This window comes from Anomaloglossus baeobatrachus, chromosome 5 (assembly GCF_048569485.1).
Source record: "Anomaloglossus baeobatrachus isolate aAnoBae1 chromosome 5, aAnoBae1.hap1, whole genome shotgun sequence".
NCBI classification, from domain to species: Eukaryota; Metazoa; Chordata; class Amphibia; order Anura; family Aromobatidae; genus Anomaloglossus; species Anomaloglossus baeobatrachus.
Window position 1 is genome coordinate 308,733,131 of NC_134357.1, and position 27,811 is coordinate 308,760,941.

The following is a 27,811-nucleotide window of genomic DNA, read 5'->3' on the forward strand; positions in this document are numbered from 1 at the left end:
CTATGATTCCTAAACCCTTTCTCCGATTTGGATGTGAAAACTCTAATATTGCAGCTGGGAGTGTGCACTTTCAGCCCATATTATATATATAATTGTATTTCTGAACATGTTTTTGTAAACAGCTAAAATAACAAAACTTGTGTCACTGTCCAAATATTTCTGGACCTAACTGTATCTATTTATCTATCTATCTATCTATCTATCATCTATCTATCTTCTGTCTCTCTCTGTCTGTTTCTCTAGCTGTCAGTCAAGAATGACCTGTCTATCTACTGCGTAACAACATTGTCCCATTACTGTTAATGTGTAGTAGGTTGAGATTGAAAATTACCAGAACCGAGTCACATTTTGTGAGAATGATTTTCTATTCATTAACTAAAAATGATGTTGTAAAGTTAATTTATACAACTGAAGATGTATAAAGTTAAAGACGTCAATCAGGATTACGAAACAGGTGGCCAAGTGGTAAATATGATGTAAGTGTTGTATCAAGTAGAGAAAGAGTAATGTAGTACTAAAACTTCAAAACTGGAATGTAATGGTAAATAAGTTATTTTTTTTTTAACATTATGCCATTTTTTCCCTTTGGCCACTTTTTCGTGATATTCCTTAAAGGTTGTAAGCAGGTTTTTGCTATGTAATCTGACAGTATCATCGCTGATTCCAGCTATGTATCATGAATCACAGTTTTCTCTGCTGCAAGTTTAACAGCAGAGCTCCAAATGTTAAGCCTTGTGTAAGACAACCCACACCACTGATTGGCAGCTTTCTGTGTATATTGTATATTGACAAAAAGCTATAATCAGTGACAGGGATGGGGATAACTAGGAGGTATGTGGACACTTTGTCATGTAGTAATAATCTCTTGCTTATAAAATACTGATTGTATTGACCCAGTAACATATAGCCCAGTAAGCGACACATCACTGGAATCAGGCTTTGTGCCCTATATTACACCATGTTCCAAATTATTATGCAAATTGGAGTGAGACAGATGCTGCTGTTTACCATAGCTGGCACCTGCTGTGTATGGAGCAGGTTCAGCTCCTAGGCCTTCTCCATACACCTTACACATGACCTGTGATGTAAATATACATCATAGATCATTAAGTGAATACAGTTAAGATTTTAGATGAGCAATTCTGATTGGCTAAGATTGGAAAACGTTAAAATTGTACGATCTTTGGCTGGATTGAATCGGGAACGGACATCCAAACATTTACTGTAAAAGTCGGTAATTTTGTAAATGTTTGGATGGCAAAAAACATCCTCTCCGTGCCCATCACAGCCATGTTAAGCATTAGCATGGATGTGATTGGCTACTGTACAAAAAGGAAGCAAAAGAGTTAAAGCAGTACATACTGAGTCTCCCCATGGCTCTAGTGCTACTTCCGGGGCTGATAATAACCAGTTAAACTTGAAGAAAATGAAATGCACTCACCGGTCTTGCATTGAAAAAGGAATTTATTCCGACATCAAAAATGCGGGTGCAGGTAGTGAGGGAGGGGGAGCACACAACAGACAGGATGACACCTGTTTTGCATCTCAAACAGATGTTTCTACGAGTACAGCTGAAGGTTCCCATGGCCCTCCACCTGTGACCGCAGGTAACCTAACCTCAGGGGACCTTCTGAGGTTAGATCACTGAATTCACTGAAGTCCCCTGAGGTCACATTACCTTTGGTCGCAGGTGGGGGGTCGTGCTTACCTCGAGCTGTGACTGCAACTAACCTAAGTGACGTCACAGCTGATTGCTGCAGCTCAGTATCTTCCTGAAGTTACAGCAGGTAGTCATGTTCTAAGGCCGCTCGCTGTGCCTTCAGATGTATCAGAGCTGGAATCGTCGTATGACCTCATAGTGTGGATTACATGAGACCGGGGTGTTTTGGGGATTAATAAATTGGTGAAAGAGGGTTTTTTTATTTTTTTTCATAAAGGATTTTTCTGTGTGTTTGTGTTTATTTCTTATTACTTACAGGATTAGTGGTGGGGGTCTCATAGACCCCCTACCCATCACGATTCCAGGGCTTAGTGGCAGCTCCCAGCTGTCATTAACCCTTTATTACCCCAATTGCCACCACACCAGGGCAATCGGGATGAGTGGTGTAAAGTTCTGGGATCGTAGCATCTAATGGATGCGGCAATCCTGGGCAGCTGCAGGCTGCTACTTTTAGGCTGGGGGAGCAATAACCATGAGCCTCCCCAGACTGAGGATAACAGTCCTCAGCCCTCAGATGTTCCCACCTGTGGCCGCTGATCGTGGCTCAGTCTCTGTCTGAACTCACAGCGGGCAGTCATGCTCTATGGCCGCTCACTGTGACTTACATGTAGCAGGGCTGAATCGTCTCATAGGTCCAACCCATTACTAATCTAGGACTTGGTGGCTGCTGTTGGCTTCCATTAACTCCCTCCTTAACCCAACTGCCAATGCACCAGGGCAATCAGGAAGAGCTCGGTAGAGTGCCGGGCTTGTTACACGTAGTGCCATAAACACGGCACACGGAGGGGAAAACGCACCTTTGACACGTCCGTGAAACACGTGCGTGATTTTCACAGACGTGTGAAGGGGGCCTCAGAGGGTGGGGGATGATCCAATGGCAGTCAATCAGAGACACAGGTGGAAGGGGAAAACAGTGAATATGTATGAGGGATAATTATCGGCCTTGGAAGTAGCGTTGCAGCTGCGGAGAGACTCGGTATGTATATACTGCTTTAAACCTTTTTATTTTTTTTCTTTCACAGCCCTCCTTATTTCATTTTACAACACATCAATTTTGCCTCCCATTGAATTTAATTGGTTTGGCTAAGACCAACCATCGGATCGGCGGCTACAATCACCAATCTGAACGATGATCTCAGGCAAGTTCGGCGATCCTGAACCGATCTGATGCTTGGCAGAAAAAGTGCCTATTTTTTATTTATAACATCTACATATAATTGTGCACTATATTAACTCATGCCATTATTGGGAAATCTAATTGATAGTAGGAAAATCTACTTAAGGGCTCATGCGCACGTTGCGGTTTTTTTTTGTGTTTCTGCAGCGTTTTAAGCTGCAGCGTCTCATTGTCAAAACTCATGTGTTCTGCTTCCCCAGCAAAGTCTATGAGAATCATGCAAAATCTGTGCGCACGATGCTTTTTTTTAAACGCAGAGTTTTGATTGTCAAAAATTTGACAAAATCTCTGCGTTTAAAAAAGCAGCATGTCAATTCTTTTGTCCATTTTAGCAGTGTTCTACGCCCATTGAAATCAATGAGTTGTAGAAAAGCGCTACCAAAATGCTAAGCAGTGAGTTTGCACTGCATTTTTGTTGCGATCCGCATGTTTTTTTGACATAACAAACGCAGGTCTTTCGTTCTCTCTCTGTCGATGTCGGTCTCTCCCACCCCCTCTCTCATACTCACCGATCCACGATCACCGCTGCGGCGCAGCATGGTGTTCACACTGTGACGGCTTCTCCTCTTTTGAAAATGCAGGCCGTTCTTTATTCCATCTTGTATTCCCTGCTTCCCCCGCCCACCGGCACATATGATTGGTTGCAGTCAGACACGCCCCCACGCTGAGTGACAGCCGCCTCACTGCAACCAATCACAGCCGCTGGTGGGCCTGTCTATATCATGTAGTAAAAAAATAAATAATTAATTAAAAAAAAAACAACGTGCGGTTCCTCCCAATTTGGATACCAACAAGGGTAAAGCCACACGGCTGAAAGCTGGTATTCTCACGATGGGGGGCTCCACGTGATGGGGAGCCCCCCAGCCTAATGATATCAGCCAGCAGTCGCCCGGAATTGTCGCATCCATTAGATGCGACAGTCCCGGGACTCTACCCGGCTCATCCTGAATTGCCCTGGTGCATTGGCAATCAGAGTAATAAGGAGTTAATGTCAGCAGCCCATAGCTGCAACTAAGTCCTAGGTTAATAATGGCAGTCGTCTCCCCGAGATACCTTCCATGATTAATCTGTAAGTTAAAGAAAATAAACACACACATCCAAAAAATCCTTTATTTGGAATGAAAGACAAAAAACATCGTCTTTCACCACTTTATTAATCCCCAAATACCCCTCCAGGTCTGACCTAATCCACATGAGGTCCCACGATGCTTTCAGCTCTGCTACATGAAGCTGACAGCGAGCGGCCACAGACCACGACCGCTCTCTGTCAGCTCCATGCAACAACTGAGGTGAACTGCGCGATCAGCGATGATGTCACTCAAGTTACTTGCGGCCACCGCTCTCAGGTGGAGGACTCCAGCTGTGGCCGCTGGTCACCTGAGTGATGGCACCGCTGATCGCGCTGCTCACTTCAGTCACTCAGTGGATTTGTGGTCACAGGTGAGTCCTTCACGTGCGACTGCAAATCAGGCTGCAACACAGAGAGAGAGCCGCGCAATATCAGTGAAATTGGGTGAAGCTCTGACATCACTGCTATGGACTCCTGTGTCCTGGCACTGACCTCGGAGGTTCATCTGAGTTCATCACAGCACAGAGACAGAGCCGCGGGATGACAATTAAGTCAGGTGAAGTTCATATGAGTTCATTCTCATAGCCCGGCTCTGTCTGTGTCTGCTGTCAGTGGGCATGTAGCGGAGCTGAATTGCCGGGGGACCGCATGGACAAAAATGCATCCAAAATGCAGTTTTTTTGTCAACACGCAGCATAAAGTCTGCCAGAGGGTGCATTTATTTCTGCACTAGTCAGGACGCAGTGTGCGCACGAGCCCTATTAGTAGGAAACTGCTTAAAAGATGATAATGAGCCCCTTAACCCAATGGGCCCATGTGCAGCTGCACAGGTTGCCCTAATTGTATATCCATCCCTGCTTCACTGGTAGCATTGGCCACATTCACATTATTTAAAGGGAAGCTGTCAGATAATTTTGTAGTACAATACTAATGTTAGCTTTAAATAGGATCAGTAAATTTTATTGTTCTACCTTTTCCTGTTATCTTGCTGTAAATTCCATAGAATTCAGTGTCTGCTGCTAGTCAAGTGTATGTAAATAAAATGTTTTAATTGACTGTAAGCCATAATCATCAACATAAACAGAAATAAACACTTGATATAGATCGCTCTGTGTGTAATGACTCTATATAATACATGCGTTTCCCTTTTTGTATTGAATTACTGAAATAAATTCACTTTTTGCTGATTTTCTAATTTATTGAGATGCACTTGTATATGATATAAAAAATGCAGGTAACATAAAAAAAAATATGTCTCAAGCATAAAAACATTTCATCACCTGTCATAAAGGAAATGTATCTGCTTTGAAAACATTTGCAATAGAAAAAAAAAACACACAAGAGGCATAGTGGATTTTCAATTTAAACACATAACCGTTAAATCTTAGGAAGGATATCCTGCTGCATTATTGAATAGTTATTGTATTAGTTAAGTTTGTTTACATTTAAAATTACTAAGCTTAAAGTTCAAACAAGCACCACGTGAACTTCTTTCATATTTCCATATGTTCTTAAGGCCGCTGTACACGCTATAATATATCTTATGATGTGTCGGCGGGGTCACATCGTAAGTGACGCACATCCGGCATCGTAAGTTACATTGTAACATGTAACAGCTACGTGCGATTGCGATTGAACGGTAAAACTTTCATCGCACGCACGTCATTCATTCCTCAAAAAATGAACGACAGGTTGTTCATCGTACCCGGGGTAGCACACATCGCAGTGTGTGACACCCCGGGAACGATGAACAGATCTTACCTGCGTCCTGTGGCTCCCTGCCAGCAATGCGGAAGGAAGGAGGTGGGCGAGATGTTTATGTCTCGCTCATCTCCGCCCCTCTGCTTCTATTGGACGGCTGCCGCGTGACGTCGATGTGACGTCGAACGTCCCTCCCACTCCAGGAAGTGGACGTTCGCCGCCCACTTCGAGGTCGTATGGACGGGTAAGTACGTGTGACGGGGGTTACTCGTTTGTGCGACACGTTCAACAAATTGAACGTGCCGCACATACGACGGGGGCGTTGCAAATCGCATACGATATCGTATGCGAAATTGCAACGTGTAAAGCAGGCTTTACCTCGTGAAGTTGCAGGGAAGTGTGTGGATCTGGCTGCTTTTCCTCTTTTCCTTTTTGCCAGTGGACTCTTCTCCCATTCTCTCCGGGCGGTGAGATTTGTGCCTCCGCTGACGGCTTTTTGTCAGATGCGCATTTTTGGTTGGAATCTTGGGGAGAACTGAGATAAGAAGAACAGCACTTAATGTGTTGCTTACATCTGAAACAAATGTCACAATATGCCTGAAGGCATAATAATTGAATTTTTACATCTATCCCTAGTATGTTTGCACAACACTAAACAATGTTTGCAGTTTAATCACTAATTGTTGCACTGGCAGTGCAAATTAAATGCAGTGTCATTCATGGAATCAGCGTTAATTAACTTATTTATTTATAAGTTAATATATATATATATATATATACAGTATATATACATCATTTTAATTATTTTTAAATAATTAAATTAACACATTTAGTTTTTTCTTAAGTTTATAAATATATCAGTTGTAATCACATATAAAATTACAATGAAAACATTTATTAATATGCAAAAATAATCAAAGATTATCTACATATTAAAATGTTGAAAATCCTAATCTACAATGTAAAAATATATTTAATTATTGACATTTTTAATTTTTTGCATGACTCAATTGTACCATCAGTATATTGATCCATTGTGTCCAATTTGATGCATCTTCTGTGTTGGTTTTATTTTCAATCTCACTGTTTTTTTACTTCTGTTGTATAAATAATTTGTTGTTAGAGGTCATTTAAATGGCAAAATAATTAGTTCACCGGTATATCACTGGAACTAGACTGCTTTTAAGACAAATATTAGTTTCTATTGGTATCATGATTAAGGGTTGATGCACACCAGAAATTTGTTGATGTACACGCTACTATAACGTTCTCTTTGTAAATATTTGATGTCTCATGTACTAGAATTTTTCAAGTAATAAAGAAAAAGCCGTTCATTTGAGGTGGTCTATTTTGCTTCCCTTACTAAATAACCAGGCCATGGCAGAGCCTATGTCCAAACTCTGAACAGTAGGTGGGTGACAGCAATGGTGAACTGGATTTATTACTACACTGTGTGCAGAATTATTAGGCAAATGAATATTTTGATCACATGATACTTGTTATACATGTTGTCCTACTCCAAGCTGTATAGGCTTGAGAGCCAACTACCAATTAAGTAAATCAGGTGATGTGGATCTCTGTAATGAGGAGGGGTGTGGTGTAATGACATCAACACCCTATATAAGGTGTGCTTAATTATAAGGCAACTTCTTTTCCTTTGGCAAAATGGGTCAGAAGACAGATTTGACGGGCTCTGAAAAGTCCAAAATTGTGAGATGTCTTGCAGAGGGATGCAGCAGTCTTGAAATTGCCAACCTTTTGAAGCGTGATCACCGAACAATCAAGCGTTTCATAGCAACTAGCCAGCAGAGTCGCAAGAAGCGTGTTGGGCAAAAAAGGCACAAAATAACTGCCCATGAATTGAGGAAAATCAAGCGTGAAGCTGCCAAGATGCCATTTGCCACCAGTTTGGCCATATTTTTGAGCTGCAACATTACTGGAGTATCAAAAAGCACAGGGGGGGGCATACTCAGGGACATGGACCAGGTAAGAAAGGCTGAAAAACGACCACCTTTGAACAAGAAACATAAGATAAAACGTTAAGACTGGACCAAGAAATATCTCAAGACTGATTTTTCAAAGGATTTTTAGACTGATGAAATGAGAGTGACTCTTGATGGACCAGATGGATGGGCCAGAGGCTGGTTCAGTAAAGGACAGAGAGCTCCACTCCAACTCAGATGCCAGCAATGTGGAGGTGGAGTACTGGTATGGGCTGGTATCATCAAAGATGAACTTTTGGGACCTTTTCGGGTTGAGGATGGAGTGAAGCTCAACTCCCAGACTTACTGCCAGTTTCTGGAAGACAACTTGTTCAAGCAGTGGTACAGGAAGAAGTCGGTACCGTTCTAGAAAAACATGACTTTCATGAAGGACAATGCTCCATCACATGCATCCAACTACTCCACAGCGTGGCTGGCCAGTAAAGGTCTAAAAGATGAAAAAATAATGACATGGCCTCCTTGTTCACCTGATCTGAACCCCATAGAAATCCTGTGGTCCCTCATAAAATGTGAGATCTACAGGGAGGGAAAACAGTACACCTCTCGGAACAGTGTCTGGGAGGCTGTGGTGGCTGCTGCATGCAATGTTGTTCATAAACAGATCAAGCAACTGACAGAATCTATGCATGGTAGGCTGTTGAGTGTCATCATAAAGAAAGGTGGCTATATTGGTGACTAATTTTTTCGGGTTTTGTTTTTGCATGTCAGAAATGTTTATTTCTAAATTTTGTGCAGTTATATTGGTTTACCTGGTGAAAATAAACAAGTGAGATGAGAATATATTTGGTTTTTATTAAGTTGCCTAATAATTCTGCACAGTAATAGTTACCTGTACAAATAGATATCCTCCTAAGATAGCCAAATCTAAAAAAAACCCACTCCAACTTCCAAACATATGAAGCTTTGATATTTTTGAGTCTTTTGGGTTGATTGAGAACATAGTTGTTGGTCAATAATACTGTAAAAAAAATCAGCTAAAATAAAACTTGCCTAATAATTCTGCACACGGTGTACTACACCAGATTTACTATCACTGATGCCAGCACTGAGAGGTGGGAGGGGAGAGCACTACATATGCAGTTGTATTTACATACAGTACAGACCAAAAGTTTGGACACACCGTCTCATCTCTAGAACAACTATTAAGAGGAGACTTTGTGCAGTAGGCCTTCATGGTAAAATAGCTGCTAGGAAACCATTGCTAAGGACAGGTAACAAGCAGAAGAGACTTGTTTGGGCTAAAGAACACAAGGAATGGATATTAGACTAGTGGAAATCTGTACTTTGGTCTGATGAGTCCAAATTTAAGATCTTTGGATCCAACCATCGTGTCTTTGTAGAAAAGGAGAACAGATGGACTCTACATGCCTGGTTACCACCGTGAAGCATGGAGGATGAGGTGTGATGGTGTGGGGGTGCTTTGCTGGTGACACTGTTGGGGATTTATTCAAAATTGAAGACATACTGAACCAGCATGCCTACCACAGCATTTTGCAGCGGTGTGCTAGTCAATCCGGTTTGCGTTTACTTGGATCATCATTTATTTTTCAACAAGACATTGACTATAAACACACCTCCAGGCTGTGTAAGGGCTATTTGACTAAGAAGGAGAGTGATGGGGTGCTACGCCAGATGACCTGGCCTCCACAGTCACCAGACCTGAGCTCAATCAAGATGGTTTGGGGTTAGCTGGATCGCAGAGTGAAGGCAAAAGGGCCCACAAGTGCTAAGCATCTGTGGGAATGCCTTCAAGACTGTTAGAAGATCATTTCCGGTGACTACCTCTTGAAGCTCATCAAGAGAATGCCAAGAGTGTGCAAAGTAGTAATGAAAGCAAAAGGTGGCTACTTTGAAGAACCTAGAATATAAGACATATTTCCAGTTGTTTCACACTTTTTTAAGTATTTCATTCCACATATTTTAATTCATAGTTTTGATGCCTTCAATGTGAATCTACAATGTTTAGAGTCATGAAAATAAAGAAAACTCTTTGAATGAGGAGGTGTGTCAAAACTTTTGGTTATTTTTTTACATATTCAGCACTCTGATAAAGTTTTATTTTGCCTGTTTGACCCCTTTATGTTTGTTTTGAGTGTAAAGGAAGAGGTTTTGGTGACATTTCCCAAGTCCTCTTGGATGGTGGGAGTCTTTTTGCCTTGCCTTTAATCTGTGCCTGTACATACTTGTTAGATACATGTGCACAAGTTGCACACTTCCTGCATATAATGAAGTGCACATTCATACACATTGCCACTAGACACACGTATGTACGTTCACAAATAGATGCATGCTCACACATTGACTACATTCAAACACACACTCACTACATAGTATGAAACATACAGACACATGATCGTTACCTACAAAAGGGCTAATTAGTTCCTAAAAGGCCATAGGCCCCATAGATGGGCAGTCTTTTACTAACAGGCCATTAAAAACTGACCCATATGGGAGAAAATAGAATAAACGACATAATTCACAATTATTCACCCAGACCCATGGACGGACAGATCATTTGTGAAGCCTGTACAGGAGAGCACAGGTAGTTGCACAGTTTGTTTGAAAAGGACAAGAAGTCTGGACCTTCGCATTAATATATGCTGCCAATCAAGTAACGCTAATTTCACACATCAGTTTTTTTCCATCAGGCACAATCCGGAAAAAAACGGGTAAAACGGATCTGGCGCCGGATCCATTTTATCCCTATTGATTTGTATTAGTGCCGGATTGTGCCTGATGGCCTTGCGTTGCATCCGGCTTTTGCCGGGTCCGTCATAATTGCCTAACGCGGCGGCCGGAGGGAACGTATCTTGTAACGTTTTTTGTCCGGCAAAAGAAACCGCATAGGTGATACGGCGTGTTTTACAATGGAAGCCTATGTACTCCGGATCCGGTGTAATGTGGTAAAAAATGGATGCGGCCGCCGGATTAGTTTTTGTAAACTGACCATGCTCCAATGTATTGAAAAAAACGGACGAAAAGGATGCAAAAACTGATGCGCCGGATCTGTTTTTTGCTGGATCAGGTATATTGGAACCATCAAAAAAAAAGATCAGGCACATCAGTTTTTGCATATTCTGCGCCACATTTGTTGCATCAGGCACACGCCGGATTGTGCCTGATGCCAAAAACTGATGTGTGAAATGACCCTAAGCCTATCTTGAGATGGCCTTTTGGAGATTTAGCTGGACCAGGCTTCAGAAGGTAGATCTTGTATCGATTTCCTAAGGCTAAGGTCCTGATTAAAGGTTATATGTCTACTTTGATTTGATTGAGGAGAGGGATCAAATGGAGTTATTGCCATTGCCATAGAACCACTAGCCAGGGCTGGCGTCAGCACCCAGTACACCTGGGCAAATGCCGGGCCCTGAACAGCTGGGGGGGGCCCACTCGCTTTCGTCAGATCTGCGGCCCCCGGGCCGAGTTCCAGGGACCGCAGTGTTCGGCAGAATAGTGTGTCTGCTGTCCCTTTAATCCACACTGGCACACAGTCCACAGCGTTCGCTGCGGGCTCCTGGTCTGAAGTTCATCTGTAGGCAGAGCTACCGCATGATGTGCACCAGTCCCACAGATTAAGAGGAACCGCAGCGCAGCACCAGCCACCGACACCCAGCACAGCACTACCATCCGGCGCTGTATTGGCCCCCTCTTCACCGTGACCTGAGCAGTATGTTCCACACCCCCCTTCCGATCTGTATGCCCCGCTCCCTCATGAGCTGTATGTGCCCTCCCCCCTACCAAGATCTAATCGACCCCAGTGAGCTGTATTGGCTCCCCCCCAAGCTGTATGTGCTGGTCCTCCACAGCTGTATGTACAGACCCCTAGAGCCATGTGCACACATGTCTGAGCTGCTCCCATCATAAGCTACAACCCTTGTATAAATGAAATCAAATATATCTGACACATGTTATTTCTCACAAATGGAGACTCCAGACATCATAGAAATTCAAGAAAAATGGAGTCATATTCCAAAAATACATATAAATTTTATTAGACATAGTTAATATTTCATACATTAAATAATCAAGAACAGGGGAAGGCAAAAGGGGGGGGGAGAAGAATAAAGTGCAAGGGTAGGGCAGCAATCACCACAGATCAAGGTTCATGGCAAGCACTATGTCAAATTTCATTGTGGACAACAGCATGAACACAGAACGACAGCGTTTAAGCAGACCGCACGGGGTACAAAACCGCAGCTAGTGTAAATCGCGGGCACGGGAGACAACGCAGCAGGAGTGATGTAAATTAAAGGCCCATGGGAACTATGGTCAAGATGCACAGGCAGTTGGGAGCACTCACTGTGTTATCACATGTAATTTAAAGTGCCACATATACATGGTGCTCACAATCATAGCGTGTGCTGCATACCATAATAGGGAACCGTATTCCCATTCCCTTCAAGAGCTAACAGGACGTATAAAAAATGTAAGGAGCTACTCCAAATTGCGGGTTAGCTCCCGTCCCAGCGGTGAGAATTCAGCATTATGGTTATAACAAAGCCCGCTGTACAATCAAGACCATGCTGTGGTCCTACATAGAAAAAGGTAGAGGGTTAATTGTGCTTACCCATATATGACTTAGTAGTGAGAGCTGTCCAGGGGGCCCCGACGCAGCGTTTCGCATCGGGCTTCCTCGGGGGGCCATACGTTGATCCTGTGTGTTAGGCTATTTATAGCCAGTTATGCCGGCGGGGCGACTGTCATAATTAGCGCATGCACAGCGCAGGCAGACGCCGCGAGCACGTCACTTCCGGCCTCAGTGATGCGGTGGCTCCGGGAAATCCCAGGTGTTGTCAGTAGTCCCGCCCGCATCACTGACAGAGGCCTTCCATGACGCGCTCAGGCTGTCAGACGGCGCCGCGCACTCGCAGGCAGACGCCACGCTAGATAAACACAGTGATGGAAGGTAAACAACAGATATACAGGCAAAGGGGGCATTTTATAAGGATAATCAGAAGACATGTCCCACATAGCATTACATTATCAATGTGAATATGGGATCATATCGTATATCAGAGGGAATGTAGAGGTTCGTTTCCATTCCATATGCATGATGATTTTGCAGAAAAGGTGCCCCAATTACCTATACAAGGCAAACAAGAGTAAAAAAACACAATTAAGATAAAAATCTAAAAACACACCAATTTAAAACCAAGGACCCTTCTATAAAGTAAATAACTAAAAGTGTGTGTGTGTGTGTGGCAGAGCGGTGTGTGTGTGTGTGTGGCAGAGCGGTGTGTGTGTGTGGCAGAGCGGTGGGGGTGTGTGTGTGGCAGAGCGGTGGGGGTGTGTGTGGCAGAGTGGTGTGTGTGTGTGTGGCAGAGCGGTGTGTGTGTGTGTGCGTGTGGCAGAGCTGTGTGTGGCAGAGCTGTGTGTGTGTGTGGCAGAGCTGTGTGTGTGGCAGAGCGGTGTGTGTGTGTGTGGCAGAGCGGTGTGTGTGTGTGGCAGAGCGGTGTGTGTGTGTGGCAGAGCGGTGTGTGTGTGTGTGGCAGAGCGGTGGGGGTGTGTGTGTGGCAGAGCGGTGGGGGTGTGTGTGTGTGGCAGAGTGGTGTGTGTGTGTGCGTGTGGCAGAGCTGTGTGTGTGTGACAGAGCTGTGTGTGTGTGTGGCAGAGCTGTGTGTGTGTGTGTGGCAGAGCTGCGTGTGTGTGTGGCAGAGCTGCGTGTGTGTGTGTGTGGCAGATCAGTGTGTGTGTGTGTGGCAGAGTGGTGTGTGTGGCAGAGCGGTGTGTGTGTGTGGCAGAGCGGTGTGTGTGTGGCAGAGCGGTGTGTGTGTGTGTGTGGCAGAGCGGTGTGTGTGTGTGTGGCAGAGCGGTGTGTGTGTGGCAGAGCGGTGTGTGTGTGTGGCAGAGCGGTGTGTGTGTGTGTGGCAGAGCGGTGTGTGTGTGTGTGGCAGAGCGGTATGTGTGTGGCAGAGCGGTGTGTGTGTGTGGCAGAGCGGTTTGTGTGTGTGTGGCAGAGCGGTGTGTGTGTGGCAGAGAGGTGTGTGTGTGTGTGTGGCAGAGCGGTGTGTATGTGTGTGGCAGAGCGGTGTGTGTGTGTGTGGCAGAGCGGTGTGTGTGTGTGTGTGGCAGAGCGGTGTGTGTGTGGCAGAGCGGTGTGTGTGTGTGTGTGTGGGGCAGAGCTGTGTGTGTGTGTGGCAGAGCGGTGTGTGTGTGTGTGGTAGAGCGGTGTGTGTGTGTGTGGTAGAGCGGTGTGTGTGGCAGAGCGGTGGGGGTGTGTGTGTGTGGCAGAGCGGTGGGGGGGTGTGTGTGTGTGTGGCAGAGCGGTGTGTGTGTGTGTGTGTGGCAGAGCGGTGTGTGTGTGTGCGTGTGGCAGAGCTGTGTGTGTGTTTTGCAGAGCTGTGTGTGTGTGTGTGGCAGAGCTGTGTGTGTGTGTGTGTGTGTGGAAGAGCGGTGTGTGTGTGGCAGAGTGGTGTGTGTGTGGCAGAGCAGTGTGTGTGTGTGTGGCAGAGCGGTGTGTGTGTGTGGCAGAGCGGTGTGTGTGGCAGAGCGGTGTGTATGTGTGTGGCAGAGCGGTGTGTGTGTGTGTGTGGGGGGGGCAGAGCTGTGTGTGTGTGTGTGTGTGGCAGAGCTGTGTGTGTGTGTGGCAGAGCGGTGTGTGTGTCGTAGAGCGGTGTGTGTGTGGCAGAACAGTGTGTGTGTGTGTGGCAGAGCGGTGTGTGTGTGGTAGAGCGGTGTGTGTGTGGCAGAACAGTGTGTGTGTGTGTGGCAGAGCGGTGTGTGTGTGGCAGAGCGGTATGTGTGCGTGTGTGTGTGTGTGGCAGAGCGGTGTGTGTGTGTGTGTGTGGCAGAGCGGTGTGTGTGTGTGTGTGTGGCAAAAAGGTGTGTGTGGCAGAGTGGTGTGTGTGGCAGAGCGGTGTGTGTGTGTGGCAGAGCGGTGTGTGTGTATGTGTGTGTGGCAGAGCGGTGTGTGTGTGTGTGTGTGTGTGGCAGAGCGGTGTGTGTGTGCGTGTGGCAGAGCTGTGTGTGTGTGTGTGTGTGTGGCAGAGCTGTGTGTGTGTGTGTGTGGCAGAGCGGTGTGTGTGTGTGTGGCAGAGCGGTGTGTGTGTGGCAGAGCGGTGTGTGTGTGTGTGTGGCAGAGCGGTGTGTGTGTGGCAGAGCGGTGTGTGTGGCAGAGCGGTGTGTGTGTGGCAGAGCGGTGTGTGTGTGTGTGTGGGGGGGGCAGAGCTGTGTGTGTGTGTGTGGCAGAGCGTTGCATGTGTGTGGCAAAAAGGTGTGTGTGGCAGAGCGGTGTGTGTGGCAGAGCGGTGTGTGTGGTGTGTGTGTGTGGCAGAGCGGTGTGTGTTTGTGTGTGTGTGTGTGGCAGAGCGGTGTGTGTGTGTGTGTGGCAGAGCGGTGTGTGTGTGTGTGTGTGGCAGAGCGGTGTGTGTGTGTGTGGCAGAGCTGTGTGTATGTGTGTGTGTGTTGCAGAGCTGTGTGTGGCAGAGCTGTGTGTGTGTGTGTGGCAGAGCGGTGTGTGTGTGTCTGGCAGAGCGGTGTGTGTGTGTGTGTGGCAGAGCTGTGTGTGTGGGTGGCAGAGCGGTGTGTGTGTGGTAGAGCGGTGTGTGTGTGGCAGAACAGTGTGTGTGTGTGTGGCAGAGCGGTGTGTGTGTGGTAGAGCGGTGTGTGTGTGGCAGAACAGTGTGTGTGTGTGTGGCAGAGCGGTGTGTGTGTGGCAGAGCGGTATGTGTGCGTGTGTGTGTGTGTGGCAGAGCGGTGTGTGTGTGTGTGTGTGGCAGAGCGGTGTGTGTGTGTGTGTGTGTGGCAAAAAGGTGTGTGTGGCAGAGTGGTGTGTGTGGCAGAGCGGTGTGTGTGTGTGGCAGAGCGGTGTGTGTGTATGTGTGTGTGGCAGAGCGGTGTGTGTGTGTGTGTGTGGCAGAGCGGTGTGTGTGTGTGCGTGTGGCAGAGCTGTGTGTGTGTGTGTGTGTGGCAGAGCTGTGTGTGTGTGTGTGTGGCAGAGCGGTGTGTGTGTGTGTGGCAGAGCGGTGTGTGTGTGGCAGAGCGGTGTATGTGTGTGTGTGGCAGAGCGGTGTGTGTGTGGCAGAGCGGTGTGTGTGGCAGAGCGGTGTGTGTGTGTGGCAGAGCGGTGTGTGTGTGTGTGTGACAGAGCGGTGTGTGTGTGTGTGTGTGTGGGGGGGCAGAGCTGTGTGTGTGTGTGTGTGGCAGAGCGGTGCATGTGTGTGGCAAAAAGGTGTGTGTGGCAGAGCGGTGTGTGTGGCAGAGCGGTGTGTGTGGTGTGTGTGTGGCAGAGCGGTGTGTGTGTGTGTGTGTGTGTGGCAGAGCGGTGTGTGTGTGTGTGTGTGGCAGAGCGGTGTGTGTGTGTGTGTGTGGCAGAGCGGTGTGTGTGTGTGTGTGGCAGAGCTGTGTGTATGTGTGTGTGTGTTGCAGAGCTGTGTGTGGCAGAGCTGTGTGTGTGTGTGTGGCAGAGCGGTGTGTGTGTGTCTGGCAGAGCGGTGTGTGTGTGTTGCAGAGCTGTGTGTGTGGCAGAGCTGTGTGTGTGGCAGAGCTGTGTGTGTGTGTGTGTGTGTGGCAGAGCGGTGTGTGTGTGTGTGTGGCAGAGCGGTGTGTATTTAATAACCAGATTTGGCGACTATAAGCTGCGGCCACCACCAGTGAGCTCTTGTATACAGCATTCTAGAATATTGTATATAAGAGTCCAGTCCACTCTGTAGAATATAAAAAAACACTTTATAATACTCATCTAGAGAGCGGACCGGTCCGATGGGTTTCGCTGCTCTCCGATCTGGTGCCTCCCCTCTGCTGCATTCGCCGTCCACCTTCTTCTGAGACCTGTGTACATGACGCATCCTATGTCATCCACACTAGCCGGCATTGCGGTCCTGCGCAGACACTTTGATCTGCCCCGCTCAGGGAAGAACAATGTATTGTAGTCCACATGTCTGGGCAGTCTGTAACCTTTCCTCACACCTGCGCTTTGCAGTACTTTGATCTGTCCTGAGCAGGACTTCAATTCCGGCTTGTGTGGATGACATAGAACATGTCATGCACATGGTCCTCAGAAGAAGGAGGATGGCTATCACAACAGAGAGGAGGCAGCAGACTGGAAATCAGCAACACATATCGGACCGGACCGCCCCCTACCGTGTTTCCCTGAAAATGAAATCTCCCACGAAAAGAAGACCTAGCCGCAGTTCAATAATGAAGTGTCCATGCAGTGGTAAAAGTTTAAAGAATCCTGCAGGGCACTTCATTATTGACAGCTGACACCCCCTAAAGAAAGAAGATAGAAGACCCTGCCATCGTACTCACCAGACACCGACCGGGAGCAGTGGAGCGCATCAATTTCCTGCAGCGGAACACACACACACACACACACCACATCCAGTGATATCGCTTGCTTCTTGGCGCACGTAAGGACCTGTGACATTGTGCAGTGGATCTTCCAGGACCTGCAGGAAGATCACATGGCCGGAAGCACGTGGTATCACTGGATGTGGTGACTGTGTGCGTGCAATTGTACCGGTATGTGCGATTTCGTGAGTGTATTCGATCGGATGTGTGAGTGTCGGCTGGCCGCAGGGGAGGATAGCGTACAGCACATCTTACTGGAGCGCCCGCCGGAGATCATAGGGAGGAATGATGTGGAATCGTGTGTGTGTGTGTGTGTGTGTGTGTGTGTGTGTGTGTGTGTGTACTACCTGATGTGTGAGTGTGTTCTGATGTATGTGTGTCGGTCAGATGCAGGGGAGGACAGTGTGCAGCACAGAGATCCAGGGAGGAATGATATGGAATCTGATGTGTTTGTGTCTGTCTACATGAGTGTATTCTATCTGATGTATGAGTGGGTGATCTGAAGTATGTGTCGGCCAGACGCAGGGGACGGCGACGTTTTCGGAGATCTGGGAGTCACACAGACTTAAGTATGGTGATCCTGGAAAGGGGGGGTTCTGCTTTTTGTGGGGAGTTAACTTACCCCAAACCATGTCTCCTCGAGAATAAGACACCCCCTGAAAATAAGACCTAGTGCTTTTTTCGGGGCAAAAAAAAAATAAATAAGATTTTCAGGGCAACAAGGTAGGTGAGTAAAATAACAGTGATTTTTATGTTCTGCAGAGCGGCCTGGGCTCTTATATACAGCATTCAGGAATAGCGTATGTAAGAGATCACTGGTGGTGGCTGAAACTTCTAGTCGCTAAATCTGGAGACAGGTTCCCTTTTAAGGTGTAGAAAAATATCCTAAAAACATTCCAAGCTTGAGTAAGCAGTGTTTTAAAAAGAAAAAAAATTTATGGAGTCAAAATATATACAGAGGTACTGTACATATTTCTCTACTGACTTCTGTCTAGAGCATTTTAATGGCGTTGACCATTACTGGACAACCCAATATTAATGGCCCAAGGGTGCTGCATACATTTAATAAAGCCAGTGAAGGAAAAAGGAAAAATTCTCAGCTCACCTGCATCAATACTGCTACTCCTTACGGGTGCCTTGGATCCGCCGGTGAGTCCCAACCGGTTATGTACGCCAAGGAAAAAATATAGATGAAGGATCCTGCACGATTTTTCTTGTTAGATAAAAAAATCAAAACTTTATTTTGAATAGTTAAAAATAACAAAAACGTGAAGACCGAGGTGTTTAAGGAATCAAAATGGGAACTTAACGCGTTTCGGACTTCATTTTTAAACACATACAGAGTTCTTAATCATAAGTAAACCCAAGTTATGCCACATCGCTGTTAAATAGACCAAGTGAACAGCAGAAGAAAGGAAAGAAAAAAAAAGGGGGGGGAGGGAGGAGACAGAGGAAGTTCTGATTAAGCAGACATACAGGTGGGTAGAAGGCAAGTATTCTCACCATCCTTAGGGAAAATTCCCAAGGGGTAGGAAAAAAAAAAAGGTGAAATTGTGAACATTCACCAGACACAGGTCAGGCAATATATATACAACCACTGAGAAAGCAATGAACATGAGTATCTCTCAGGCTAAGCAGAATTCACTAAACAACAAAAAATGTACATTTATATATGTCCTTATATTAGAGTTCATCAAAAATATACATTTATATGTGTCATAATATTAAAGTCCAAGAGAGGAAAAAAAAATAAAATATATATATACAGTTAGGTCCAGAAATATTTGGACAGTGACACAAGTTTTGTTATTTTAGCTGTTCACAAAAACATGTTCAGAAATACAATTATATATATATATATATAATATGAGCTGAAAGTGCACACTCCCAGCTGCAATATGAGAGTTTTCACATCCAAATCGGAGAAAGGGTTTAGGAATCATAGCTCTGTAATGCATAGCCTCCTCTTTTTCAAGGGACCAAAAGTAATTGGACAAGGGACTCTAAGGGCTGCAATTAACTCTGAAGGCGTCTCCCTCGTTAACCTGTAATCAATGAAGTAGTTGAAAGGTCTGGGGTTGATTACAGGTGTGTGGTTTTGCATTTGGAAGCTGTTGCTGTGACCAGACAACATGCGGTCTAAGGAACTCTCAATTGAGGTGAAGCAGAACATCCTGAGGCTGAAAAAAAAGAAAAAATCCATCAGAGAGATAGCAGACATGCTTGGAGTAGCAAAATCAACAGTCGTGTACATTCTGAGAAAAAAGGAATTGACTGGTGAGCTTGGGAACTCAAAAAGGCCTGGGCGTCCACGGATGACAACAGTGGTGGATGATCGCTGCATACTTTCTTTGGTGAAGAAGAACCCGTTCACAACATCAACTGAAGTCCAGAACACTCTCAGTGAAGTAGGTGTATCTGTCTCTAAGTCAACAGTAAAGAGAAGACTCCATGAAAGTAAATACAAAGGGTTCACATCTAGATGCAAACCATTCATCAATTCTAAAAATAGACAGGCCAGAGTTAAATTTGCTGAAAAACACCTCATGAAGCCAGCTCAGTTCTGGAAAAGTATTCTATGGACAGATGAGACAAAGATCAACCTGTACCAGAATGATGGGAAGAAAAAAGTTTGGAGAAGAAAGGGAACGGCACATGATCCAAGGCACACCACATCCTCTGTAAAACATGGTGGAGGCAACGTGATGGCATGGGCATGCATGGCTTTCAATGGCACTGGGTCTGAAGTGTACCGGGATATACTTTCAGCCCAGATTCAGCCAAATGCCGCAAAGTTGATCGGACGGCGCTTCATAGTACAGATGGACAATGACCCCAAGCATACAGCCAAAGCTACCCAGGAGTTCATGAGTGCAAAAAAGTGGAACATTCTGCAATGGCCAAGTCAATCACCAGATCTTAACCCAATTGAGCATGCATTTCACTTGCTCAAATCAAGACTTAAGACAGAAAGACCCACAAACAAGCAAGACCTGAAGGCTGCGGCTGTAAAGGCCTGGCAAAGCATTAAGAAGGAGGAAACCCAGCGTTTGGTGATGTCCATGGGTTCCAGACTTAAGGCAGTGATTGCCTCCAAAGGATTCGCAACAAAATATTGAAAATAAAAATATTTTGTTTGGGTTTGGTTTATTTGTCCAATTACTTTTGACCTCCTAAAATGTGGAGTGTTTGTAAAGAAATGTGTACAATTCCTACAATTTCTATCAGATATTTTTGTTCAAACCTTCAAATTAAACGTTACAATCTGCACTTGAATTCTGTTGTAGAGGTTTCATTTCAAATCCAATGTGGTGGCATGCAGAGCCCAACTCGCGAAAATTGTGTCACTGTCCAAATATTTCTGGACCTAACTGTATATATATATATATATACTGTATATATATATATATATATATATATATATATATATATATATATATATATATACTGTGTATATATACATATATATATACTGTGTGTATATATATATATATATATATATATACTGTATATATATATATATCTATATGAAAATAATGATAATAGTAAATATATGTATATGAATAGGGAGAATACACATTATTACTAAGGTATTTATCGTATCCTGAAGCTGGTAACAATTCAAAAGATGAAACGGAGATCCGAGCGGTAATTGAAGCCGCCCGGATATCTGGAGCCTAGCTTCAGGATCCATTTGGCTTCTGCCATGAAAAGAGCTTGCGGCCAATCCCCTCCTCGAGGGTGTCTGGGGACAAATTCTATACCTGTGACAGTCATAGATGAGAAATCAGCAGAATGACATTCAATATAATGTCTGGTTAAACCTGAAAGGGAACGTTTTTTGACCAGGGAAGCATAGTCTAGAGAAGTTCTATCTAATGCTGTCTGAGGTACACGCATATGCTCTGCCATTCTGGTCCTGAGCTGTCTTGTAGTGCAGCCTATGTAAGATTTATGACATAGAGTACATGTGGCCATATAAACTACATGAGTAGTGGAGCAGTTTATAAATGATTGAATAAGATAATTATGGCCACCATCCATTCGTACAGATTTAACATTTGGCATAAATCTACAGAGGCCGCATCTATTTTTTTATTTGATTTGATCTATTCGATCTGCACTTAAAAGATCCTACAGTGCTAAGCCAGGTTTTTTTCACTGGTTTTTTAGAGGAAAAACAACTTGGGGATACTAAGTTCCCTATCGTGGGGGCTCTTCTTGCTATAATGTTAACCCCCGGCTGTAGAATAGAATTCAATGTTTCATCCTGGCATAACAGAGGAATAAAGCGCAAGAGAGTTTTTTTAATCTGAGGAAAGTCTACACTGAATGGGGTTGAAAAGGTAACCTGATTATTCCGACTTCGGATCTTGGGATTATCCTTCAAAAGGTCCAATCTGGACTTTTTATCTACTATAGAAGAGGCTCTACTCAAGGTCTGATTTGTATAACCTCTCTTAAGGCCCCGTCACACTAAGCAACATCGCTAGCAACATCGCTGCTAACGAACAACTTTTGTGACGTTGCTAGCGATGTTGCTGTGTGTGACATCCAGCAACAACCTGGCCCCTGCTGTGAGGTCGTTGGTTGTTGCTGAATGTCCTGGGCCATTTTTTAGTTGTTGCTGTCCCGCTGTGAAGCACAGATCGCTGTGTGTGACAGCGAGACAGTAACAACTAAATGTGCAGGCAGCAGGAGCCGGCTTCTGCAGAGGCTGGTAACCAATGTAAACATCGGGTAACCAAGAAGCCCTGTCCTTGGTTACCCGATATTTACCTTTGATACCAGCCTCCCCCGCTCTCACTGCCTGTGCTGCCGGCTCCTGCTCTGTGCACATGTAGCTGCAGGACACATCGGGTTAATTAACCTGATGTGTGCTGTAAGTAGGAAAGCAGGGAGCCAGCGCTCAGTGTGCGCTGCTCCCTGCTCTGTGCACATTTAGCTGCAGCACACATCAGGTAATTAACCCGATGTGTGCTGTAGCTAGGAGAGCAAGGAGCTGGGGGCTGGTCACTGGTTGCTGGTGAGCTCACCAGCAACTCGTGTAGCCACGCTCCAGCGATCCCTGCCAGGTCAGGTTGCTGGTGGGATCGCTGGAGCGTCGCAGTGTGACAGCTCACCAGCAACCTCCTAGCAACTTACCAGCGATCCCTATCGTTGTTGGGATCGCTGGTAAGTTGCTTAGTGTGACGGTACCTTTACTCAGTCTTTCCCTAATACGACTAGCTTCATGTTTAAAAGATACTTCTGACGAGCAAAGGCGCTTAGCTCTAAGGAGTTCTCCTACAGGGAAATTTTGCAGGGTATGTCATATGGCAGCTATCTGCATGGAGCGAGGTGTTACCACAAACAGGTTTCCTGTATAAGCTAGAATGAATGGAATGTGACATTACATCGCCAGATAGCAGGACGTCCAAGAAAGGGGCAGACCTTTCGTACAGATTCATAGTATATCTCAAGTTCAGAGGATTATTGTCAAAATATTCGTTAATAGCTCTCATGGCCTCCTGGGGAGTTCCAAAAGTGCCTTTATCACATATGAGTATTTGATCGTGCACATATCTGGCGTACCATAAGATGGAATCCAGGAGTGGGTTAGCTTCAGTGTAAATATACTGCTATTAAGAGTAGGCCATAAAGAGATTGGCTAAGGTACATGAAAAGCTCGCCCCCATAGGACATCCGGCTATCTGTAAATAAAAAGATCCATTAAACTGAAAAAAATCATGGGTTAGCAGGAATCCGTTTGTCATCATTACAAATTCCTTAAGGTGACCTTCCAGGGGGCTGTACTTATTGAGGTGAAACTACAAAGCTTGGAGAGCCTATGGGGGATGCTTGGATACAGGGAGACTACATCAATTGTAATCCAAAGAGAATTTTCCGACCAGGGAACTTTCTCAAGATTTTGCAATAGGCTTTTTGTATCCCTGATACAGCCTGTTGTTCGCTTCATGAGAGGTTGAATCTTATGATTAAGGACTCTGTATGTTTTTAAAAATGAAGTCCGAAACGCGTTAAGTTCCCATTTTGATTCCTTAAACACCTCGGTCTTCACGTTTTTGTTATTTTTAATTATTCAAAATAAAGCTTTGATGTTTTTATCTAACAAGAAAAATCGTGCTGGATCCTTCATCTATATTTTTTCCTTGGCATACATTTAATAAAACCCAATATTGCCTCTCTTCTACCCTCAGATCTGTGTCCTCTGCCGGTCTCACGATGTCATGGGACAGCTGTAGCCAATTAGATGCCACTGATCTGCTGTAACCTTCACAATTCCCTTTCAGAATAAAAACAGTTAGGATAAGGACACACAGGCACTACTGTGAGTGCATCGCTTGACAATCGGCTCCCACTCTGCTGCAAGTGTAAGCAAGTATCATTATACTGTGATGCGATCCTGTGATCGGCGCACAGCTGCGGAGAAGGCGGGCGCTGCAGATGAGAGGAAAGAACTAATCTCCCTATCTTCTCCATTATCAGCTGATGCATATATCACACTGCACTCTGGTGTCATGCGACTGCAATGCTATGTTTCTCTCACCTATAGACTTGTATGGGTGCGAGTGAAAACTAATCGGATTCCACTTGCAGCATGCTGTGATTATTTCTCGGTCTGATTAGGGCTGAGAAAAATCGCTCATGTAACGGGTCTGGGTGGAATGATAGATATATATATATATTTTTTTTATTGCTTTCCACTTGCTACGTCTTAATCACTGTGTCCTTAGCTTTACACGCTACGATATGGCTAGCAATATTGCTAGCGAGCATACCCGCCCTCGTCGTTTGTGCGTCACGGGCAAATCGCTGCCTGTGGCGCACAATATCGCTAACACCTGTCACACATACTTACCTTCCTTGTTCACCGCCCACAGCGACGTCGCTATCTCTTTGTTAAGGGGGAGGTTCGTGCGCCGTCACAGCGGCCGACCAATAGAAGCGGAGGGACGGAGACCAGCCGCATTATCGACACACCCACCTCGTTGCCAGAGGATGCAGGTAAGCTGTTGTTCATCATTCACAGGGTGTCACACGTAGCGATGTGTGCTGCCTCGGGAACGACGAACAACCTACGTCCACAACGACCAACGACATTTTGAAAATGAACGACGCGTCAACGATTAGGTGAGTATTTTTGATCGTTAACTTACTCCTAGCTGTTACACGCAACGACGTCACTAACGACGCCGGTTGTGCGTGACAAATTCCGTGACCCCGACGACCTATCGTTAAATATGTCGTTGCGTATAATGGGGCCTTTACTCTTCCAATCTTACAAAAATGCAAAGGCTGCAGTTAATCAGCGCCTGATTAGCTGCAGTGGTTGCATAACATTATGTCAGGAGACCAAAGGGCTCAAAAAGGTGTGGTGCTGGTAAAGGAGGTACGTATAGATTTTTTTAGAATTTATGAAGCACCCAAGGACCATTAATATGGGGTTGTACAGTAGTCGACAACCCCTTTGAACAACACTAAAAAAATACTGAGAACACTGCTGAAATGCCACAAAAAAACCTATCCTAAATATAGATTTGTAAAAGGGACCAGAAGAGTGTGTTGCAATTAATCTGTGTGCCGTCCTTTCATTGCTTAGGAGTCCAGGGATTTCTGGTCCTGGTCCTCAAGTTTCTCTTACCCTATGACATCCATCCTACTACTCTGAATGTAAAAGATTCCTTCAATTTAATTGTTTTTGCTTTAAAAGTAGTATTTTCAATATCTAACATGTATGTGTCCAATTTCAGAGAAAATCACCCCTTAAATCAACATGCTGATGTTTTTGCGAGGAAATAAGAAATCCCACTGTCAGAATATTGCACTGAGGCTATACCTGCTTTTTATGTTTTTGATGCCATGTTTTGGGATAGACCTGAAAACTTCAAAATGTAATCTAGAACTATCAAACCGTTTTGACTGTGCCCCGGAAAAGGTTTTAAGCAAAGTTGAATGTGAAGCTCGTGGGTGCTGTTACGTTAAGAAAATTGACAGTCTGGAAACTGAACAACCCTCATGTTTTTTTCCTGTCAACTACCCAAGCTACAACGCAATCAACGTTATCAGTACAGAGACTGGATACTCCTCAACACTTGTACGCTCTAGCAAAACGTTCATGCCCAATGATTTAATGGTCTTGCAACTTGAAGTTTTCTTTGAGACAGATGACAGACTGCGATTTACTGTAAGTTTTTGTTAGAGCACTAGTTAAATGAGTGTTTTGATTTATCATTTTTGGTGTATAGTACTAGCCAAAAATTTGGACACACCTTTTCTTGCAATGGTTTTCCTTGTTCTTATTAGAATGTTCACATTGTAGGTTCAGACTGAAGGCAACAAAACTACAAAGGGTCACATATAGAAACAAGGAGTAAAGAAGTACCTGAAACAAACCAGAATGTGTTACATGTTAGATTCCTCTTTTGGTCTGGTGACACCTTTACACTCTCTTGGCATTCTCTCATGTAGCTTCATCAGGTATTTACTTGGAATGGCTTCCAATGAACAAATATGCCTAGTCAAGAGATCCCTGGCTCATTCACCAGCCTTCAGAAAGTGTTACTTCCATTACATTACAGTTCTAAACAGTGCTCAGCCTTCTTCCATAGTTGTTCTTAGCAAGAATATAGGAAGAACCACTCAACTAATTAAAGTAAATTGACAGCCCATTATTGTTTGAAGACATGAAGGTCAGTCAATCCCAAAAATTGCTAGAGCCTTGAAGGTATCTACAAGTGATGAAACCATCAATCACTATCATCAAACAGACTTTCATGAACACCATCTAAAAAAAAAAGACCAAGAATTACCTTGACTGCAAAGGATAAGTTCATCAGAGTTACCACCCTCAGAAAATACAAATTAACAGCACAACAGCGCTGGTGGTTTATTCCAAATGTAATAGATGTCTACCACAGCATTCTGCAGTAACATGCCATCCCATTTGGGTTGTACTTACTGAGATCATAATCTGGGTTGCAAAAGGACAATGATCCAAAACACTCTTCCTAGCTATGTAAGTGTGATGCGACCAAGGAGAATTGGTATGGAGACGCGCAATCTCTACCCAGTTGAGATGGTTTGGGATGAATTGGACAACAGAGTAAAGGCATAGCAGCCAAAAAGTGCTCAGCAGCACCTCTGGGAACTGCTCCAAAACTGTTGCAAATCCTTTCAAGGTAAAAATCTGATGAAGCTCGTGAGAAACTGCCAATTATATGTAAAGATGTCATAAGAAAGGAAGGGATGTGTTACGAGGGGGACCCGGGGAAGCGTGCCAAGATGGGAAATGGACTGCTTCCGCCGGTCAAGGTCCACTGTGCGGTGTAAGGGACCGCCGCTATGGTGGGTGAAGAGTGAGCGGGTTGCTGCTAGCGATCGTCTGGAATGTCACAGACGATCTATGTACACCGATCTGCCCTAACCCGTGAGGGTTGTATGGCACAGATCTCACGGCTCGGTGTACCTGTTGCACGGGGAAGCACAGAGGTGCCCACGCACGTGTGCCAGTGGAAGTCACGAGAATATGGCACGAGGGTAGCACAGAGGTGCCCACGCACGTGTGCTTTCAATAACCAGGTGAGTCCAATGGAGACTTGAGGAGCTCACCTGGGACAGGAACACGGCCTGTTGACGGGGGTACTGCCGGAGCAGCAAGGCAGGAACACGGCCTGCAAACGAGGTACTGCCGGAGCAGCAAGGGTCAAGCCCACAAGAGACAGTAATGCCTGAGCAGTGGCGTGGCAGCACGCTGCCAGACATCCAAACATAGAAGGACGGTCGCGCGCCGCCATGATGGCAGGGGGAGCTTTTAAGGAGGTGCAGCTCCACCCGAGGGTGGGCGCGAGGCGGAGATGACGGACTTGACCCAATCAGGGTCCACGACGTCCCAGCCTGGCCAGTCAGGATTCACCACGTCACCAGCCTTGTCATCAAGCCGTGTGACGTCAGTGAGCGAATCAGGACCCACCACGCATTGCACATGCTCACCCTCCTGCCTCTGGGAAATAGAGGCGGGATCCTCGGTCTCACAATGTGCAGAGATAACGGGAATCTCACTGCTTCCCTGAGCAGTAAACCTCTGCACATTGCGCAGCCTCGCAGACCTTCGGGGCCGCTGAGCAGGAGAGTCTGCGGCAGGCCAGGAATGGGAGACCGCTTCACTCCTTGTAACAGGAGAACCACTAGGTGTCACCCTTCTGCTGCCTCTCTGAGAAGGTATCTCCTGCACACTGCGCAGTCTGGCAGACCTTCGGCGCTGCTGCGCAGGAGTGCTCGTGGCAGGCAAGGAATGGGAGACTGCCTCAGTCCTTGCCTCAGGAGAGCCACGAGATGTAACAGGATGTGTGTTTTGAAGATTCTAAAGTGTAAGGGTACGTGCCAGTGATCAGTGCTTGCAGTGTTTTGGAAGCATCGTGTTTTTGCTGCGCCCAATACACTGCGTTGTACAGTACAAGCACAGTGGATTGGATTTCTAGAAATCCCATTCCCACTTTGCTCTTTTTTCTGGCAGTGTAAACTGACCTGCGGTGTGGCTTCCTTAGATGCAACATGTCAATTTATGCAGGAGAGCTGCGAGTGCTCTATGCAGGGAAAACAGAGAGAAAGTCCACAGCTGCCCAAACACTGATCGTGAGCATGGGCAGCTGCGCCATCCTGAGGAAGAGCACTCGCGGCCCCGCAGGAGAAGACACGTTGTATTGAGGACACAGCATGCCCTCATCATGTGCACATATCCTACCCCATATTCTAATTTGTTTCACATGTTTCTTTGCTCCTTGTTTGTAGTTGTGGTGTTCCTTTGTGGTTTTGCTGCTTTCAGTCTGAATCTACAATATGCACAATCC

General features: G+C 45.4%; 1 protein-coding gene across 1 annotated transcript in view; it reads left to right on the forward strand.

The window, feature by feature from the left end:
- LOC142311352 (lysosomal alpha-glucosidase-like) overlaps nucleotides 1-27,811 on the forward strand; it is a 153,709-nt gene that overhangs the window by 3,577 nt on the left and 122,321 nt on the right. Inside the window, exon 2 of the mRNA XM_075349698.1 lies at nucleotides 24,716-25,149. Coding sequence (XP_075205813.1) covers nucleotides 24,739-25,149 — 411 coding nt within the window. The 5' untranslated portion in view covers nucleotides 24,716-24,738. The remainder of the gene's footprint in view (nucleotides 1-24,715; nucleotides 25,150-27,811) is intronic.